The sequence below is a fragment of the Aquarana catesbeiana genome, linkage group LG01 (genome assembly GCF_042186555.1).
Source record: "Aquarana catesbeiana isolate 2022-GZ linkage group LG01, ASM4218655v1, whole genome shotgun sequence".
Taxonomy (NCBI): domain Eukaryota; kingdom Metazoa; phylum Chordata; class Amphibia; order Anura; family Ranidae; genus Aquarana; species Aquarana catesbeiana.
In genome coordinates, this window is record NC_133324.1 from 350,886,520 (window position 1) to 350,905,981 (window position 19,462).

At 41.4% G+C, this 19,462-nt stretch overlaps 1 protein-coding gene across 1 annotated transcript in view; it reads left to right on the forward strand.

Moving 5' to 3' along the window:
- Window positions 1-757: 757 nt before the first annotated feature.
- LOC141145766 (myosin-7) overlaps window positions 758-19,462 on the forward strand; it is a 78,963-nt gene continuing 60,258 nt past the window's right edge. Inside the window, exons 1-6 of the mRNA XM_073632647.1 lie at window positions 758-907; window positions 5,219-5,426; window positions 5,510-5,653; window positions 5,968-6,124; window positions 9,901-9,928; window positions 10,020-10,128. Coding sequence (XP_073488748.1) covers window positions 840-907; window positions 5,219-5,426; window positions 5,510-5,653; window positions 5,968-6,124; window positions 9,901-9,928; window positions 10,020-10,128 — 714 coding nt within the window. The 5' untranslated portion in view covers window positions 758-839. The remainder of the gene's footprint in view (window positions 908-5,218; window positions 5,427-5,509; window positions 5,654-5,967; window positions 6,125-9,900; window positions 9,929-10,019; window positions 10,129-19,462) is intronic.

Genomic DNA, 19,462 nt, shown 5'->3' on the forward strand with positions numbered 1-19,462 from the left:
TACGAATCCGTCGGACTTTTGTGTGGTCGTGTGTAGGCAAGTCCGTTCGTTAGAAAGTCTGCTGCAAGTCCGCCGAAAGTCCGCCGGAAGTCCGCCGGAAGTCTGTCGGACAGGCTGTCGGACTTTTGTAGACGAAAAGTCCGACCGTGTGTACGCGGCATAAGTATTAATAGGGATGTTGAAGTCCCAGTGAATGATTGCGGGGATTTCAGAAGAAAGAAAGTAGGGTAGCCAGGCAGAGAAGTCATCAAGAAAGGTTGATACTGGTCCAGGGGACCTGTAGATCATGGAGTATTAATCAGGTCAGTATAGGTCTGTATCTATAAGAATAGATAATTAAGTTATGAAAAAAGTTCAGCAACCAATATTAACCAGAATTTATTTTTCACAAAATCTTTCTATAAAAACATTAAATCTGATACATTTTCTCTCGTCTAGTGCATGTTTAACACCACTATTTCTTTTTGCACGGCTTTGCTGAACAAGCCCATATGTATTTTTAGCAAGCTAGCATTGTGTAAGTTTAAGAGACAGGCTGGCAGTTGCTGTGCACGTTATTTTATAGCAAAGAGGATTTAATTGGTGCATTTCAAGAATTCGGCAGAGTATGGGTTAATCAATTCTTCCTAGCCCTGGGGATCAGAAAGATACTTAATGGCATGTCACACTTGCTCTGTCTCACATGTCCCCCACATCTCCCCACCACAATTCCTACACAATGACGTGAGACCCTCAATTGTTCTCTTGATGTGTGGAGGGGTGTGGCTGGCAGACAATGGAGCCCAAATCTGGATGGGGGGGACAGGGAAAAGAACAGGTGAATATATATAAATCCATGCATGTGCACACTGAGACATGTAAACAGTGCTTTCTTCATTATCTGTTCCTGCTTGCTCACTGTTCCCAGGTGAGTACTGATAGGACTTGTTCTGTGTTACACTAATTATCTGTCATAGGTAAGGCATGCCATTGCACATGCAGTAGAATATATCACTGTTCCTGCATTTTTTTTTTTTTTATTGTTATTCAGAATTTATTCAGCATCACCAATTTGCACAGTGCTTTATAATATAAAGGGAGACAGTACAGTTACAATACATTTCAAAGCAGTAGGGTAGGAGGGCCCTGTGTATGCCCCACTTGTCTTCAATTGTATTGTAACTGTACTGTCTCCCTTTATTTTAACTTGTATTCTTGCAGGATGCCACTTTTCTAGATTACGGCATATTCATTCACTAGTCATGAGCACATTGAAGAAGACCTAGCTTATATTAAAAACAGAAACAGCATAACAACAAATTGTATCCTATGTTTCTTTTTTCGGGTCCAATTAAGAGGTTCTATGCTAGATTGTGATTTGTCGCTATGAGCAGGTGTATTGTTTTCATAAATTGGTACTACAGTAAAACCTTGGATTGCGAGCATAATTCGTTCCGGAAACATGCTTGTAATCCAAAGCACTTGTATATCAAAGCGAATTTCCCCATAGGAAATAATGGAAACTCAGATGATTCGTTCCACAACCATTTATTTTTAGGTCTTTCAATTTATAGTCCATATAAAACAATTCTAGCAATGTCTAGCAAAATCCAGCAGGATCTACAGAGTATAAAAGAGAAGAGAGGTGCCTCTAAGTGTAGCAATATGGTTACATTTAATGAAGGAGGATGGTCTATGTGGTCTATATTTACCTCAGATGCCTGCATACTTAGATGTGCCTGTTTATATGATCAACCATGTGCGTTGCTATAGTGTACCTTGATTAAATGAAACCATATTGCTACACTTAGAGGCGCCTCTCTTCTCTTTTATACTCAGTTGTGACATGACACTACTTGTATATCAAGGCATCACTTGTTTATCAAGTCAAAGTTTATTTAAAATTTGTGCTTGTCTTGCAAAACACTCTCAAGCCAAGTTACTCTCAAACCAAGGTTTTACTTTATAACATAAAATGTACTTTATGGAACCATATCACAATATGTGAAAGGTATTTAGGTATTTAAACAAATTATTAATTGGACATTGCCAATCAATCCAATACACACTAGCAAATCTAATGTTAATGTAGAAACATTTAAAATAGAACTTATTATAATAATATGATCTCATTGATGGTGTTTTTTGTTCGGACAAATCCATTTTTTTTTCAATGGCCAATGGTCTGTATTAGCATATTTTCTGTCGACACATATTTTGGTTTAATATGTTCAAGTTTACCTTTACAGTTACCCTGTCTAGATATAACACGCTGAGCATTGCTAACAAATTTGCAGTTTACATTTTGTTCATTTAGATATAGTAATTGGGGTGTGGATTGTATTCCTATAAAATGTGTTTTCTTGTCAACCACAAAAACTAAAAAAGTAGCCCTGTCAGTCCCGTACAAACACCTAAGTGAAAGTTTCTTGCTATAGCAGAAATGTTATACTTATCTTTCTGACAGCCTATGTCTCTCTAGCTTTCCTGCACTGCAGCTTCTGTTGGACTCTCCAATATTCAACAATTTTCGAGAGTGTCCAATGACGATGATCTCCCTTCTACATGCTGTGGTTCCATCCTACAACCCCTACATCACTATAGGACACATCAGTAATATATGGGTAGCAGGATAGAACCACGGCATGCTGTGGACAACACGGACATTGGACACTTCCAGAACTGTGGATAGTTAAAGAGTCAGACGAATTTTTGTATGTGACTGGGTTGCTTTAAAGTTGAACACCAGGCAGATATAAAAAAATATAATTATGTATGTATGAAATATGAAATTATTTGATGCGCTTTAAATACTGTCAGAGTAAAACTACAGTTTTTAAACCTTTTTAGCTTATTGATATTCCACTACACAGCAGGACACAGAGTGGTGGAGGGACAATCAGCAGCGTAGACCAATCAGAATACAGAATGATGCTCACTGTCCAATCAGCTAGCTGATAGTCGGGATGTGACAAAGTTCTACTGCTTACATCAGTCTTTTTTAACCAGGGTGCCCTGGCCTCCTGGGGTGCCTTTAAGTACCTTCAGGGGTGCCTTGGCAAAATGCCTAAAAAAATGCCCAAAAATTGCATATAAGCCGTTTAGTTACACAAAGCCACAGGTTTTCATTGTCCACCATTACAACCATTCAGTTGCCGGTGTCTTGCCGAGAAAGATTGTCAGCTCTACACGGCACCTGCGCACTACATTCTGCCCTAAGTCCACGTTTAAGCCCCACCATCCAAGTGAACATAGAGTTAGAATATTAATATGCCGAGTGAGGGGCCTGCTACAAACTGTTTTTCCTTCAATAGTCTTGGCACGCAGGCGCCGTGTACAGCTGACTCAGGTGTTCAGCTTCGGCTCTTTTCGTTGGCTCCCTTGTTGTTCCTACTTCGCAAGTGCTGCGCCTAGGCAGTAGAGGGGGGTCATTATCCACCGAGGGGAACTTTCTCGGCAGAACACCGGCATCCTAACAACCAATGATGTCATCGGTTGATAAGGAGGACATCAGGCGCCTAGACAGCATCCTTTGCACCTGTCAGCACTGGGGGCACATTGGCACATGAGTGGGGGAGAAAAACTTAGGGAAAATAGAAAAATTGGACTACTAGTCAGTACCAACGTGCAAAGGTGTATTTGCCTTGGAAAAATAAATTATTTGTAATGTTGGGTGTCTTATGTGCGTGGATGTTTCTTCTCTATGTAAAACTTTTAGTTTCATTTTTTTACACTTTAGAATGGGGTGCCTCGAAATTGTGCAGAATTTAAAAGGGTGCCCTGACTGAAAAAAGGTTGAGAAGCACTGGCTTATATGACAACTATAGCACAGAAAAAGACCACAATGTTCAACAAAATGACAATGTTAGAGAATGAGAGAGTCACCCGTCCTCAGGAAGGATGTACTGGAAATGGAGCCAGTACAAAGAAGGGCAACAAAGCTAATAAAGGGTCTGGAGGATCTTAGTTATGAGGAAAGGTTGCGAACACTGAACTTATTCTCTCTGGAGAAGAGACGCTTGAGAGGGGATATGATTTCAATTTACAAATACCGTACTGGTGACCCCACAATAGGGATAAAACTTTTTCGCAGAAGAGAGTTTAACAAGACTCGTGGCCACTCATTAAAATTAGAAGAAAAGAGGTTTAACCTACGTAGAGGGTTCTTTACTGTAAGAGCTGCAAGGATGTGGAATTCCCTTCCACAGGCGGTGGTCTCAGCGGGGAGCATTGATAGCTTCAAGAAACTATTAGATAAGCACCTGAATGACCGCAACATACAGGGATATACAATGTAATACTGACACATAATCACACACATAGGTTGGACTTGATGGACTTGTGTCTTTTTTCAACCTCACCTACTATGTAACTATGTAACTATGTAAGAGAATACAGCACTGCTTAAGGGGCTTAAATAGTCACCTTTTATTATTTAGTTTTCATTCTGCTCTCACTGTCTTATAAGACTGCAGGGCCCCTGACTCTCTGTCTGGACAGTGCTGATTGGCCCAGTGCTGATCACATGCACTCTCCCATGAAGAAAAAAAACTCTCTAGCAAAACACACCAAACTGAGCATGTGCAGCTTGTCCCCTAATATCCAGAGATGAGTTGGAGACACTGGAAGAAGGTGAGGACGGGATGAGACATGATCAAACACCCTTTTTTACACAATGCAGAGGATTAACCCCTTAGGTTCCAAAGTGAGTATAACAAGAATGCTTTACTGCATATACAGAGTGATTTTACTGTTGTGGGTTTAGTAACTCTTTAAGTTTTCCTGTAAAACCAACACCACACAAAACTGATATTTCAGTTTTCTGTGCATGATGATAAGTTGAATCACATGCTGGCTCCTTATATTTATGAAGGATACTACTGGTGAGATATCCCACATCCAAATTCAAAGTTCTGCCCAACGGTTGAAGCCAAAATAATGGGGATTAACTAAAGAATATTCTGTAAGGTAGGTTAAGCAACTGAGAAAGAGAGTGACATCTTTATTATATTATTATGGGAGGGGACAGAGATATGAACCATGGTACTTACATCTTACCTGTGGTGTCTCTAAGACATACTGTATAAGAAGTCGGCCAATAATTCTGCCAAGAAATGTTCACCTAAAATGAAATAATATTTTTTATTTTGTTAGCTCTTGATAAAGCAATACATTAATTAAATGTTGTCATTTTTGTATTATGCAAATTTTTGATTTCTTAATTTTTCTTTTGTTGTAGCACAACCATGGGTGATGCTGTAATGGCAGAGTTTGGGGCAGCTGCCTCCTATCTGAGAAAGTCAGACAAAGAGCGCCTGGAGGCCCAGACCCGTCCTTTTGATATGAAGAAGGATATATTTGTCCCTGATGATAAAGAGGAATATGTGAAAGCCAAACTCACCAGTCGTGAAGGGGACAAAATTACAGCAGAGACAGAACATGGCAAGGTGAGAACAATATTAGAGTTTTACCTGAATGAATTAAATGTTTTTGCCATATGAAACATTTTTCCAACATGTCTTTATTCTAGAATGTCACTGTGAAAGACAGCCTAGTGATGCAGCAGAACCCACCCAAGTTTGATAAAATTGAAGACATGGCCATGCTGACCTTTCTGAATGAACCAGCTGTGCTGTACAACCTCAAAGAGCGTTATGCATCCTGGATGATCTATGTGAGTGCCAACTGCTTGAGACTAGGCCCTACATTACAAATAGTAGACATTTTGGCTATATATTTCTCTTTTAGCTGTTACTGAACATCTGAGTTCCCTCTCTAGATCTTGAAAATATTTCTAACCTCTCATCCCCTGATATTTGTTGTATATAGGTCTATCCTCTGCTTTCATTACATTGTACGCTAATGTTATTTTATCATTATTGTGTATCCGGTGAAACTCACAATACGATCTACTAATGAGAATAGAATGCTGTACTTAGCCGTGTACCAAAAAAATATGTACACGGATTATTTTTTTTGTCCTTCCAGACTTACTCAGGACTGTTCTGTGTGACGGTGAACCCCTACAAGTGGCTCCCTGTGTACAATGCAGAGGTTGTGGGTGCTTACCGTGGGAAGAAGAGAAGTGAAGCTCCACCTCATATTTTCTCCATCTCTGACAACGCCTATCAATACATGCTGACAGGTCAGGTACCATAGTGCAGTGTGACTAGGGGCTGGCATACCTGAAAACTTTTGTAAATCAGTGTACCTACGAATAGGGGTGGGACTAGGGGCAGATTTGGGAGAGGGGTAATAGTGAGCCCCTAATAGCAGGCCCAAACAGTGCCAATGAGTATGGCACAGTGCAGCAGATGAATGAGTTGTGCACATACTGCCTCACAGTAAAATATGGGGCTAACATTGGAGGAGGAAGAAATGCACCAGCACCAATGTGGAGAAAAAAAATGCTCCTATGCCAGTGTTGTCAATGGAAGTGAGCACCCCCCCTCCTGGACCATACCAGGCCACATGTCCTCAACATGGGAGGGTGGGTGCTTTGGGGCAGAAGGGCTCTGCACCCCCTCCACCCCAAAGCACCTTGTGAGAAGAGCCTTTTCCCAACGACCCTGGGCCATGGTTGTGGGGGTCTGCGGGTGGGGGAAACATCGGAATCTGGAAGCCCTCTTTAACAAGGGGGCCCTTAGATCCCACCCCCATGTAAATGAGTATGGAGTACATTATACCCCTACCCATTCACGAAAAAAGGGGCAAAAATAAAAACAGTACATGGGTTTTTGACAAAGTCCTTCATTAAAAATAGCTCCAAGGTGCCTCATTCTCCAGTGGTCTTCTCCCTCCTCCAGTTCCTCTCCCTCCGCTGCTGATGTCTTCTCCCTCCTCTGGTTCTTCTCCCTCCACTGCCGATGTCTTCTTCCTCTGGTTCTTCTCCCTCTGCTGTTGATGTCTTCTTCCTCCAGTTCTTCTGCTGGTTCTTCTCCCATCGCTAGCTCTTGCAGTTGTGCCAGCCCCGCTCTCTGCTGGTTCTTTTTTAGACCCCCACAATCACCACCCAGGGTTGTCGGGAAGAAGCCCTTGTCCCCATCAACATCGAGACAAGGTGCTTTGGGGTGGAGGCGCAGAGCCCCCCTGCCCCAAAGCATCCCAAACCCATGTTGAGTGCATGTGGCCTGGTATGGTCCAGGAGGGGGGGCGCAAGATCGTACCCCCTCTTTCCTGACCTGCCGGGCTGCATGCTCGGATAAGGGTCTGGTATGGATTTTGGGGGGACCCCATTTTTTTTTTTAAATTTTTGGCGTGGGGTTTCCCTATAAGATCCTCAGAGCGCAAGTTGCATGCCACAAGTCTGATCAGTTAAGACGATGACCCGACTTGGATGCGACTTACATTGAAATCAATGGGCTAAAATTGTGCCCAAGCTAGACCAAAGTAGTGCAGGGAGCATTTTCAGTCGGACCAACACAAGTCGGACCAACACAAGTCGGACCAGTTAGAACGGCTCTCATAGGGAACCATTCATTTTGACATTTCATGCAACTTGTGCTCTGAGAGTCGGAGCGCATTTTGGACCAGTGTGAACCGACCCTGAGAGAGTGCTCCAAATCTCAGCTTGTTACCTGTATAGAAGTCACCTGGGAGCCAGAAATCTTGCTGATTGATAGGGGATCAAATACTAATTTCACTCATTAAAATGCAAATCAATTTACAACTTTTTTGAAATGCGTTTTTCTGGATATTTTTGTTGTTATTTTGTCTCACTGTTAAAATAAACCTACCATTAAAATTATAGACTGATCATTTCTTTGTCAGTGGCCAAACGTACAAAATCAGCAGGGGATCAAATACTTTTTTCCCTCACTGTATTTATAAGTGATCATATTCCATCTGTTCCCTCTGTTCTCAGCTGCATAAGAACTGGGGAGGGAGGAGGAGAAGCAACAGCACACTGAGCTTCCCAGTGAATGGCTGTGCAGCAGAGGCGTACCAGGACAAGTCTGATCATTGGAGAAGAGCGCACTGAGTTCCCAGCATAGCTAGAAAACTGACCACGATGTGTTCTCCTGCTAAGTGTGGTCGGTTTTTAATAGGAAAGCAGAGGGACTGGCAGGAACACCAGGGATTTCGCATAAAAGAAGCAAGTACATGGTACAGCAGGCAGTAGCCCAGTGGGGAGGTTTCCCTCATCCACCTGTGTGGAAGGAGAAATCGGTTACATTTTTTTCCTTCAGCCTGCTTTAGGCCAGCTTTAGGACCAATGTTTTGATCTAGCGATTGCTATGTTCTTTAAATTTCAGTGTAAGTGATACATACTAGACATGTGCAATTTGTTTCATTATTAATCAAAATTTGCACAACATTTTCATTATTCGGAGATTGGGATGTATCCGAATTTCCGAATCACACGAGTAATAAATAAAAATAAACAAAATAAAATATAATAAAATGTAATAACGTAACAAAATATTGAATTATCTGAATCTGAATGTGAAAATGAAAGTGAATTTGAAAATGAATTTGAAATGGAAACTTATTGCAATCAATACAGTAAGGTATAAAGGTGAAATAAGATGATGATTCCCGAATTTCTGAATCACACGAGTAATAAATAAAAATAAACAATATAAAATATAATAAAATGTAATAACGTAACAAAATATTGAATTATCTGAATCTGAATGTGAAAATGAAAGTGAATTTGAAAATGAATTTGAATTTGAAATGGAAACTTATTGCAATTAATACAGTAAGGTATAAAGGTGAAATAAGATGATGATTCCTACATAGGCTGCTTTGTAGAATAGAATAGAAAAAAGTAGAATAGAACAGAATAGAATGAAATAGAATTGAAAGGAATAGAATAGAAAATAAAATTGAATACAATAGAAAAAGATAGAATAAAATAGAAAAAAAAAATGAATAGAATAAAACAGAACAGAATAGAATAAAAATCAAATAATAAAATAGAATAGAAAATAATAGAAAAAGAATAGAATAGAATAAATAATAGAATTGAATAGAAAATAAAAGAATAGAATATAAAAGAATTGAAGAGACTAAAACAGAATAGGATAGAAAATAAAAGAATAGAAAAGAATAGAATAGAAAATAAAAGAATAGAATAGAATAAATAAATTCAAAAAATAGAATAGATCAGAATAGAATAGAAAAAAATAGAATGAATATAGCTGTCTTCCAAAATTCAGATTGATTAGAATAGATTATAAAATAAAAGAATAAGCAGAATAATATAGAATAGAATAAAAAAAATAGAATAGAATAAAATAGAACAAATATAGATTTGAAATTAAATAGATATGAATCGATTCGACTAAAATAGAATATAAAATAATAGAATAGAATAAAACAGAATAGAATAAAAAAAAGAATAGAACAGAATAGGATAGAAAATTAAAGAAAGGAAATGAAAAAAAATGAATATATTAGAATAGAAAAGAATAGAATAAAATAAAATGAATATAGCCGTCTTCTAAAATTTGAATAGGTTTGAAAACAAATATACTAACCGTATCTGCATATATGAAACAAATCCGAATATATGAAACAAATTCTGAAAACAAATCATTCTAACATAATTAGTATGACAAAATGAATTAATTAACTTAACAAACAAATCCAAAATGAAACAAACTAATTTTTCCGCACTAATACATGCTCCACACTTCCACACGCAGTATAAAACACTATTTTCTATGGTAAGGATTTATTTTTTCAAATCAATAGATCTGTCACCCGCATACAGTGGAGAGTTTGTGCTATAGGCTAAAGTAGTCTTTGATGGAATACATTTGGTTTAATAAAAAACAGCACCTTGTGTTACAAAGTTGTAAAATATATTGTATAGTATAAGGTTATTAAAGTCTTCTTTTTACCTTTGTTAAAAAAAAATATATATATATTATATTTTTCCCATTAGTAACACAATTTTTTTTTCTTTTACAGACAGGGAGAATCAATCTATCCTTATCACGTATGTACTCTACGAAAGTTTCCTTCTTTCAGTTTGTGGCTGCTATGTTTTATGTAACCCTAATTCCCCATTCTTCTCTTTCTGAGGTTAGTGGAGAATCTGGTGCTGGAAAGACTGTAAATACCAAACGTGTCATCCAGTATTTTGCTGTCATCGCTGCTATCGGTGACCGAAAAAAGGATACTGGTCCCTCAGGCAAGGTAAGCCTGAATTAACCACTTCAGCTCTGGAAGGTTTTACCCCCCGTCATGACCTGGCCATTTGTTGCTATTTGGCACTGCGCTACCTTAACTGACAATTGCGCAATACCGTATCCAAATGAAATTTATATAATTTTTTTTCACACAAATAGAGCTTTCTTTTAGTGGTATTTGATCACCACTGGGTTTTTTATTTTTTATTATATAAACAAAAAAAAGGCTGTTAAAAAGAATTTTTTTTTTACTTTCTGCTATAAAACATATCCCATAAAAAATACAAAATCAAATCTCTTTATACATTTTGGCTAAAATGTATTCGTATACATGTCTTTGGTAAAAAAAAATCCCAATAAGTGTATATTAATTGGTTCGTGGGAAAGTTAAAACATCTACAAACTATGATATACCGTATTTATCGGCGTATAACACGCACAGGCGTATAACACGCACATTCATTTTAAGAGGGAAGTTTCAGGAAAAAAACTTAAATTTTAAATAAGGAACTTTGAAGTAAAATAAGGGTCAGTGCCCATCTGCAGCCTCACCATTGCCATCAATGCAGCCTGATCAATGTCCATCTGCAGCCTCACAAGTGCCATCAATCCAGCCTCATCAGTCCACATCAATGCAGCCTCACCATTGCCATCAGTGCAGCCTGATCGATGCCCATCTGCAGCCTAGAGGGGACAGGGAGGGGGGCGGGACGAGCGCCGACAGATTACATACAGTGAGAATCTCCTATGATAGACAGAACAGTGGTCCAATGGCGGCCCAGGAGACAGGAGTTCCTATTACAGAGGCCGCCAAGTAAACAGGAGATTCTCACTGTATGTAATCTGATGGTGCTCGTCCTGCCCCCCCTCCCTGTCCCCTCCGAGGCAGCTAAAACTGAAGTATTGGCGTATAACACGCACGCACTATTTGCACCCAATTTTCATGGTGAAAAAGTGAATGTTATACGCCAATAAATACAGTATATATAGAGCTCTCTCTCTCTCTCTCTCTCCCCTCTCTCTCTCTCTCTCTCTCTCTATAGAGAGAGAGAGATCTCTATATATACTGGAAGTTTTTTTTCTATATATATACTAGTAATGGTGGTGATCAGCGAATTATAATGGGACTGCGATAGTGCGGCAGACAATCTGACACTAACTGTCGCTGGGGGGAACTGACTAGCTGCCACTGACATCAGCAGTGACATTATTACAGTGATCAGTGCTAATAATATGCACTGTCACTGTACTAATGACACTGGGCAGGAAGGGGTTAAATGTGTGCCTAGCAAGTGTTTATGTGTGTACTGTGTTCTGCTTTTACTGGGGATCTAGTTTGCATTCCCTGCTTATGAACAAACAACGAGATCCCCTGTCACTGAACACAGCTCTGTGTTGTTTACATTCATTGAGTGGCAGTAGTCAATCATTGACCGGAACCCAGTGATCAGCATGTGTTGTGACGAATCACAGCACAGGCGGGCCGGCATGAGCCCCCTGCCCGAGTGCGTGGATCATGTACTACAGGGGTCGCCAAACCTACGGTCTGCGGGCCGCACCCTTAATGTCCAGCCCGTCAGTGCACGTGATTAATTCACGTGCACCCGGCTTGTGGACATTTTAACCCCCCCGGTGTTTGGCTTTCCTGGGATAACAATCGATGCGAGTGAGAGGCCAATCACTTTCAGTTTACTGCAGACTTAAAGGTGTCACATTTTTAAAAAATTACAGTATTCAAAACAGCTAAACTTGGCATTTTCAATGCTTTTAAGAGCAGAGGAGGGGTTTGGGATCTTATAGACCCCAGATCTCTTCATAAAGAGTACCTGTCACTGCCTATTACTTTCACAAGGGATATTAAAAATTCCTTCTGACAGCAATAAAAGTGATCAGAATTTTTTTTTCAAAGGAACAGGGAAAAAAAAAAAAAAGTAAAGCGCCCAATCCCTCTGTGCTCACGCGCAGAAGTGAGCGTATACGTAAGTCGCGACTGCAAATGTAAACATTGTTCAAACCACACTTGTGAGGTATCATTGCGATCATTAGCATGAGTGATGTAAAGAGGTCCACAGGTAGGGGGGGGTAGGGGGGCTGTGTAATGTAAAGGGGTCCAGAGGTGTGGGGCTCTGTAATGTAAAGGGGTCCAGAGGTGCTGGGGCTGTGTAATATAAAGGGGGGCCAGAGGTGCAGGGGTTGTGTAATGTAAATGTTGCCAGAGGTGTCGGGGCTGTGTAATGTAAATGGGGCCAGAGGTGCAGGGGCTGTGTAATATAAAGGAGGCCGGGGGTACGGGGGTTGTGTAATGTAAAGGGGGCCAGAGGTGCAGGGGCTGTGTAATGTAAAGGGGGCCAGAGGTGCAGGGGCTGAGTAATGTAAAGGGGGCCAGAGGTGCCAGGGCTGTGTAATGTTATTTTCATTTATTAGAAGGTGAATGCGGCCCTCCATGCATTCACATATATTGAATCCAGCACTTAAGTGGGAAAAGGTTGCTGACATATTAGGTACGTGATCCAGTGCAGGGAGGCCACTTTGCCGCCATATATCCTAGTGATGCAGCCGGCAAGCGGTTAATAGATGATAATGGGTACGTAAGTCCCACAATGGACCTCTCTATACTGTACCACTTTGGTCTGCTAAATATACCATTGAAAGTGTTTTGTATATCTTTTTGATAAGTGCAGGAAAATTGATTGATTCTGACAGAAATCTTGTGAGCTGATAGCTTCCTGTTCAAAAGGAGAGATTATGGAAATAAGTGTGTGTGTGGGGTGGGGGATAAGGGGATGGCTGTATCCTTTGTAATTCAGGATTAGAATTTCAAAAGATGCTGAAGGTAGGAGCATACTATAATTCTGTTATATCAACAGTTATTATTTGTATTTGCAGCATGTTTAAAGGGTTAACCATGGACCCATAAAAATGAAATGTGATATTTATAAATGAGAATTTAATATCTCTATTCTCTCTGATGAACACTTCACACTGCACATATATTTTGTGAGCCATTCATAAAATGCAGGCTGTGGTGTAGATCCTACATAATGCTGCATTATGCTGAAGAAAAAGCTGGTCGCATGAATTTGACAGATTATGAAACCAAGCTCTCCCCTTCCTTTTTTTTCCTCCTTAACCTGGGGGTGAACTGAAGAGACTGTGGAATTAAAATAGTTTGTCAGTTTCCGTTGTCAGTGCCAGTGTGCATCTGCACAATGGTGGTTGGTGTGCCCCCTGTACAATGGTGATCAGTATGTCCTGACCTCTGTATATCAATAAAAAGTCAAAAAATGCAGCCCAACCCTACACTTCCTTTAAAAATTTCTACAAATGGACTTATAAGTGCAATGGCAAAGAAAACTATAAATGTATTGCATTATAGCAGCGATGGTGTCACTCTCTCTGCAAAAATATTTTGAGAAATTGCAGAGCTGCTATGTGCAAATAATGGTGAAACCCCCTACATACAATAATAATAGCATTTAACAAGTAAAAAGGCGCAATGCTCAGATACCTTAATATGACTATATAGAGTCCATAATAGTCCATAGAGCAGATGTCAGGGGAAATAGGGGAGTCTGTCAGGGCTGCCACCAAGGGGACCAGAAGCAAATTCCAGTAGAGCTAGGAGAGGGACAAGGAGAGGGGCGCCTCTGAGTATGTATCAAAAATATTTGAATATAAAACCATATCCACTCACATGGAAGATAGTAGAGTCTGCTTCTTGCTGGCAAAGTGCAGCACATCAGGTCCCAGGAAGGATAAGGGCTGTTTTCCCAGGCTCAGACGACTCACCGTCTTTATCCTTCCCGGGACCTGATGTGCTGCACTTTACCAGCAAGAAGCGGACTCTCTGTGACTTGTAGTCCCAACTGCTCAGCCCAGAGATGCACTCAACTCTACTATCTTCCATGTGAGTGTATATTGTTTTTATATTAAAATATTTTTGATACATACTCAGAGGCACTCCTCTCCTTGCCTTACAATAATATTAGCAGAGATGCAAATCAACCAGTGTATTAGAGCATAGTAGTGATGGTGTCAACCTCTCTGCAAAAGGTAAGAAATTTTGCAGAGCTGCAATGTGCAAATAGTGGTGAAACCCCCCATATATAATCATAATAAAATGTAAAATTGATGCTTCTCTGCTATTGTTATTGTACGTAGGGGTTTTCACCATTTGCATATTGCAGCTCTGCAATTTCTTAAAATAACACCTTCACTACTATATTACAATACATTGGTTGATTTGCACTGGATAGTCCTATATAGTTTTTACCATTGCACTTATAAGTCCATTTGTACAATTTTATAGATGAAGTGTAGGTCGGCGCTGCATTTTTTGCTTTTTTATTGATTCACATTGGATAAGGGAACCAGCTAACAAGTCTGTAACTATTGCATTTGAGATTTTTTTTAGTTGCATGGTGATTGTTTTATTTGATTTGGTATGCCTTCTGCATACTGGTAACCAGAGTGCGAGGTTCTGGAGGATACTATGGGCAGAGTGCAAGATTCAAGAGGATGCTACGTACAGAGTGCAGGGTTCAGGAGAATGCTACGTACAGAGTGCAGCTTTCAGGAGGATGCTACGTACAGAGTGCAGGGTTCAAAAGGATGCTACGTACAGAGTGCAGGGTTCAAAAGGATGCTACGTACAGAGTGCAGGGTTCAGGAGGATGCTACCTACAGAGTGCAGGGTTCAGGAGGATGCTACGTACAGAGTACAGGTTCAGGAGGATGCCACATACAGAGTGCAGGGTTCAGGAGTGTACTATGTACAGAGTGCACGGTTCAGGAGGATGCTACATACACGATGCATGGCTTTACGAGGATGCTACATACAGGGTGCAGGGTTCAGGAGGATGCTACATATAGAGTGCAGGGTTCAAGAGGATGTTATGTACAGAGTGCAGGCTTTATGTGTGTAATATGTACAGAGTGCAGAGTTCAGGAGGATGCTGCATACAGGGTGCAGCGTTCAGGATTGTTTGGCTAGAGGATAGAATTAGCTGATTCTCTTGAATAGATTGCATGGCATGAGGAGGGAGAAATAGTACAGAGGGAAAATTCACTTTATGGTACTTTTATTGAGATTCAGGGCTCTTGCACACAGGTGGCTGAGCCCATTCTGCGTAATTGCAGTTGAATTTCCTCTGTCCGAGCAGCCCAGTGTACAGCTTGTCATTGAAATGCAGGACTGTATGCTGCTGTACTCATGTTTAGGATTGCACCACTATATAAAAGAATACAGCAGCATACAATTATTCAAGTCAATGACAGGCTGTTCATTGCACCTGGGCTGCCCGGGCTGAGGAAATTCAGCTACAATTACACTAAATGGGCTCAGGCAGTTAGTGTGCAAAAGTTCTGGCTTGTTTCTAAAGAGTGGGAAACAGCGTTAGCAGAAAAACTTAAGACAAAATCATTTTTGTCAATCTATTCATCTTGTATTGTGAAACCAGCAATGTTTATGTCAAAGATAAGGCAAGCGGATGGATGGATGGATGGATGGATGGATGGATGGATGGACAGAACACACAGACATCCCGGCATTTTTTTCTCCCTGTCAGAGTCTCTGTAAGAGCCATAATTTGTGCTAGCAGAAAGGAATGCAGGATGTCTGTGTTCTGTCTGTCCCACAGAGGATCTTTACCAAAAGCCTTGCTGGTGTCAGAATACAGCCTGTATTCTTGTTCTCTGGAGCTGCTCTGCTAACCTCCATTATTCTACACTGTAAAAACGAGAATGTTCTTTTTCATGCTGGCAGAAGCTGTTGCTCTCTCTCTTTAGGCCAAGTGTAGGGAAACAAACTCACTGTGGATTACTGCAGCCAGGGGCTGAATAATCTCTTTGCCTCTTGTATTCCTTCCCCTGTAGCAGGCTGTTCTGTACTGTTCTCTGTTCTGTGTTCTCTCCTCTCCTGTTCTCCCCTTTCCTTTCCTCTCTCTTCCCCTCCCATCCAGCTGCCGACATGTCCTCTGTTGCATCTTAGAACTCAAATCAGGCGGGCAGGGGATGGGGTGGGTTCAGAGCTTTTCTATTAGCTGAGGAGGCAGCAGAGAGTCTGTATATCAATCCACCTCTAATACCAGCCTGCCAGGACTCACTAAATGTCATCGACTTTTGCGGCCAGAGCCACTGTCTCCCTCCACAGAAAAAAAAAGAGCCCCAGCTTCCTGGCATCAGTACTGGATTTGCAAGTACAATAAAATAAAAAAAAAACACTGTGACACATAAGAATGGGTATGTGAATTTTGAGGGTGCTTAAAGAATTTATGGGTGTGCTTCAGTCCCCCCCCCCAAGCTTCTATCTGCCACCGCCACTGTTTGAATCGGGTTTCAGATTTTCTGTCGGTAAATGCACACAGCCATGTTCAGTCATTTTCTATGCAAACTTGACTTCATTTACATACAAATGCTAATATTTAAAAACAGGGTATTCAATAAGATTCATTCATCTAAACAAGTCTATGCTGGCTGTCAAAATTTGAGAGTACATTGGAATCATTATGTAAATAAATATATAATGATCTTTTTTATTGTCCTAGTTGCTCTATATTGCTGCAGCATTTTAGTGGGAATGGAATTGTAGCACCTTCTTAGCCCTGGAACATTTGTGCATGGGAACCATTCAGCTTCTGTCTCGTGTTCAAAGCTTAAAGTAATTGTAAAGGCTCATTTTTTTTTTAAAATAACAAACATGTTATAGTTACCTTCTCTGTCCTTTGCATGCCCCTCAGCCAGCAGCTTGCTACAGGGGGCACCCAAGCCGAGTCAGAGCTCCGTGTATCCATTCAGACATGGAGCCCTGACCTGGCCCCACCCTGTCTCTCCCCTGATTGGCTGACTGGCTTTGATTGACAGCCGCTGGAGCCAATGACCCCACTGCTCTGTCTCAGCCAATCAGGGAGAGTGGACTGGATGGCCGAGGCGATCGTGGACATCACTGGAGAGAGAAGGAGCTCAGGTAGGAAATTGGGGGGTGCTGCTACACATAGAAGATTTTTTATCATAATGTATAGTATGCATTAATATAAAAAACCTTCTGCCTTTACAACTCCTTTAAGGGCCCTTTAACACCTAACGCTGTGGGATGCAGTTAGATGCATTTTGGACTGCACTCTAATTGCATAGATAAACAGTCCAAAATCAAGGTAATCCTATGGGCATTGTTCACATTATTGCAGTGCAGTGCAGTAAAAAAAAGTAGAGCATGCTGAATTTTACCACACCACAAATGTGCAAAAACACATGCAAATGCACTGCAACGCATCACAGTGCACAAAGAAGTCCAGGGAAAAAAAAAAGAAGGAAGAGTCCTCACAGGACAAATGCAGATAGAAAAATGGGTGTCAACTGCATGTAAATGCGCACCAACTGCATGTAAAATGCACATCAAATGCATGTATCTGTGCAAGGAAAAAGCATGCAGTTGATGTGCAGTTTCTAGTGTAAATAAGCCCTATCTGAACATGTTGATTGGTTCCCACACACAGCTGCTCCAGATTCTGTCTGCTCCAGTTTTGATAAATCCCCTCATGGTTTTATTTGGCTCAGTAAGCCCTAAGAGAGAGGGCTAGGGTACATGACCAGTGTAGATCAGATGTCCTACCTTCTTTGGTGTCTGTCCGACCATAAGTACTCACCCTACCCGTTGATATTACCTAAATTCCGACCACACATGAACTGGAGTACAAATGGCCATAGCAGCCTTTTTTATTAACAAAAACATCTGAAACACTAATGCCGCGTACACACGACCGGTTTTGCCGTCGGAATAAACTCTGAAGGTTTCTCAGACGGAACTCCGATGGAATTCCATTCAAGCGGTCTTGCCTACACACGATCAAACCAAAGTCCAACCAAAGTCCGACCATCTAGAACGCGGTGACGTACAGCACGTACGACAGGACTAGAAAAAGGAAGTTCAATAGCCAGTAGCCAATAGCTTCCGTCTCGTACTTGCTTCAGAGCATGCGTCGTTTTTGGTCCGTCGGAACAGCATACAGACGAGCAGTTTTCCTTATAGGAATTGGTTCCGTCGGAAATATTTAGAACATGTTCTATTTCTAGGTCCATCAGAGTTTTTGAACAAAAAGTCCAATGAGGCATACACACGATCGGAATATACGATGAAAAGCTTCCGTCTGACTTTTTCTGTCAAACATTCCACTCGTGTGTACGCGGCTTAACAGTCCTCAGCCTGTTGGTCTTTGACGGCACCCAGAATTCAAAATTGTTCCTCTTGTAACACTGTAGGACCTTTTACCATTATAAGCCTCCATCCGTGACACACCAGCTCGGAGACAACACCACTCCCGCAGTGCAACCATTACCATATTCCAGCTAACCTTAGTTAACTGGAATACACCAGAGGGGCACATATCACCAATGAGTCCCCCACACTTCCATCTCTACCGTATTTTCTTCCACCGCCAAAAGACCAACCACCAAAACCACCCACCAGAGTGACACCTTACCCTTGAGGGCCCCTCCACATCCCCAATGCACGTTGAATTCCATCCTGTAACCCCAAGGACCACAAATCAATACCCACCACAGATAAATGGACCCCATTCCCCCTTAGGTACAGCCTGGTATCCGATTCCAATTCTAAATGACCATGCCCCCATTTCGAATAAAAAATCGACCCACCACTTTATTGACTTTTATCCGAGTTTTGTTAATTCTAGCTACCGACTGTGCCATGCGCCAAGTCGTCCAACCCACCATGTCGGACCACAAGACCAGCATATCTGGGAAGGCTGTACGGAGCCGCAGGAAATTGAATTTAACCTCCCTAATAAGCTCCCTACTGGAACGAACCCCCAGATCGTTCCCACCATCATGGAGTACCAGAATGTCCGGTGGCCTGTCAAGGCATATAAAGTAACCCTTAACAGCCACTTCATCCAATCCATACCGAGCGGCCTCTGTGGCCGCCCCGATACGGAAGGAGTGTGCGGCAAACCCGCCGCCCATAGACCCTTCTGGAAAATGGCTATTAACTGAAACTTGGACAACGGAGACCCAACCCAATGCAACAGAAATGCACCCCCCCCCCACGACCGGGCGAACCTCTAAAAACTCCCTTACCACCCTCACCGGACACACCGGGGAACCTGGCAAGGGAAACAGTTGCACCCATGCGCCCTTGCTCTCCTGGTCCATCTTGGACCTGCGCAGCAATACGCGCAACCTGTCCCTACTACAAATCACATCCTGTACCCAAATACCCTCCTGAACCTTCCTAGACGGACTGACCAGCTCGCTAATCTGAAATGCCCCAAAAAAGGCCAGTGAAAAAGCAGAATAAGGCAACTTCGTAGCTAGATGAACATAAT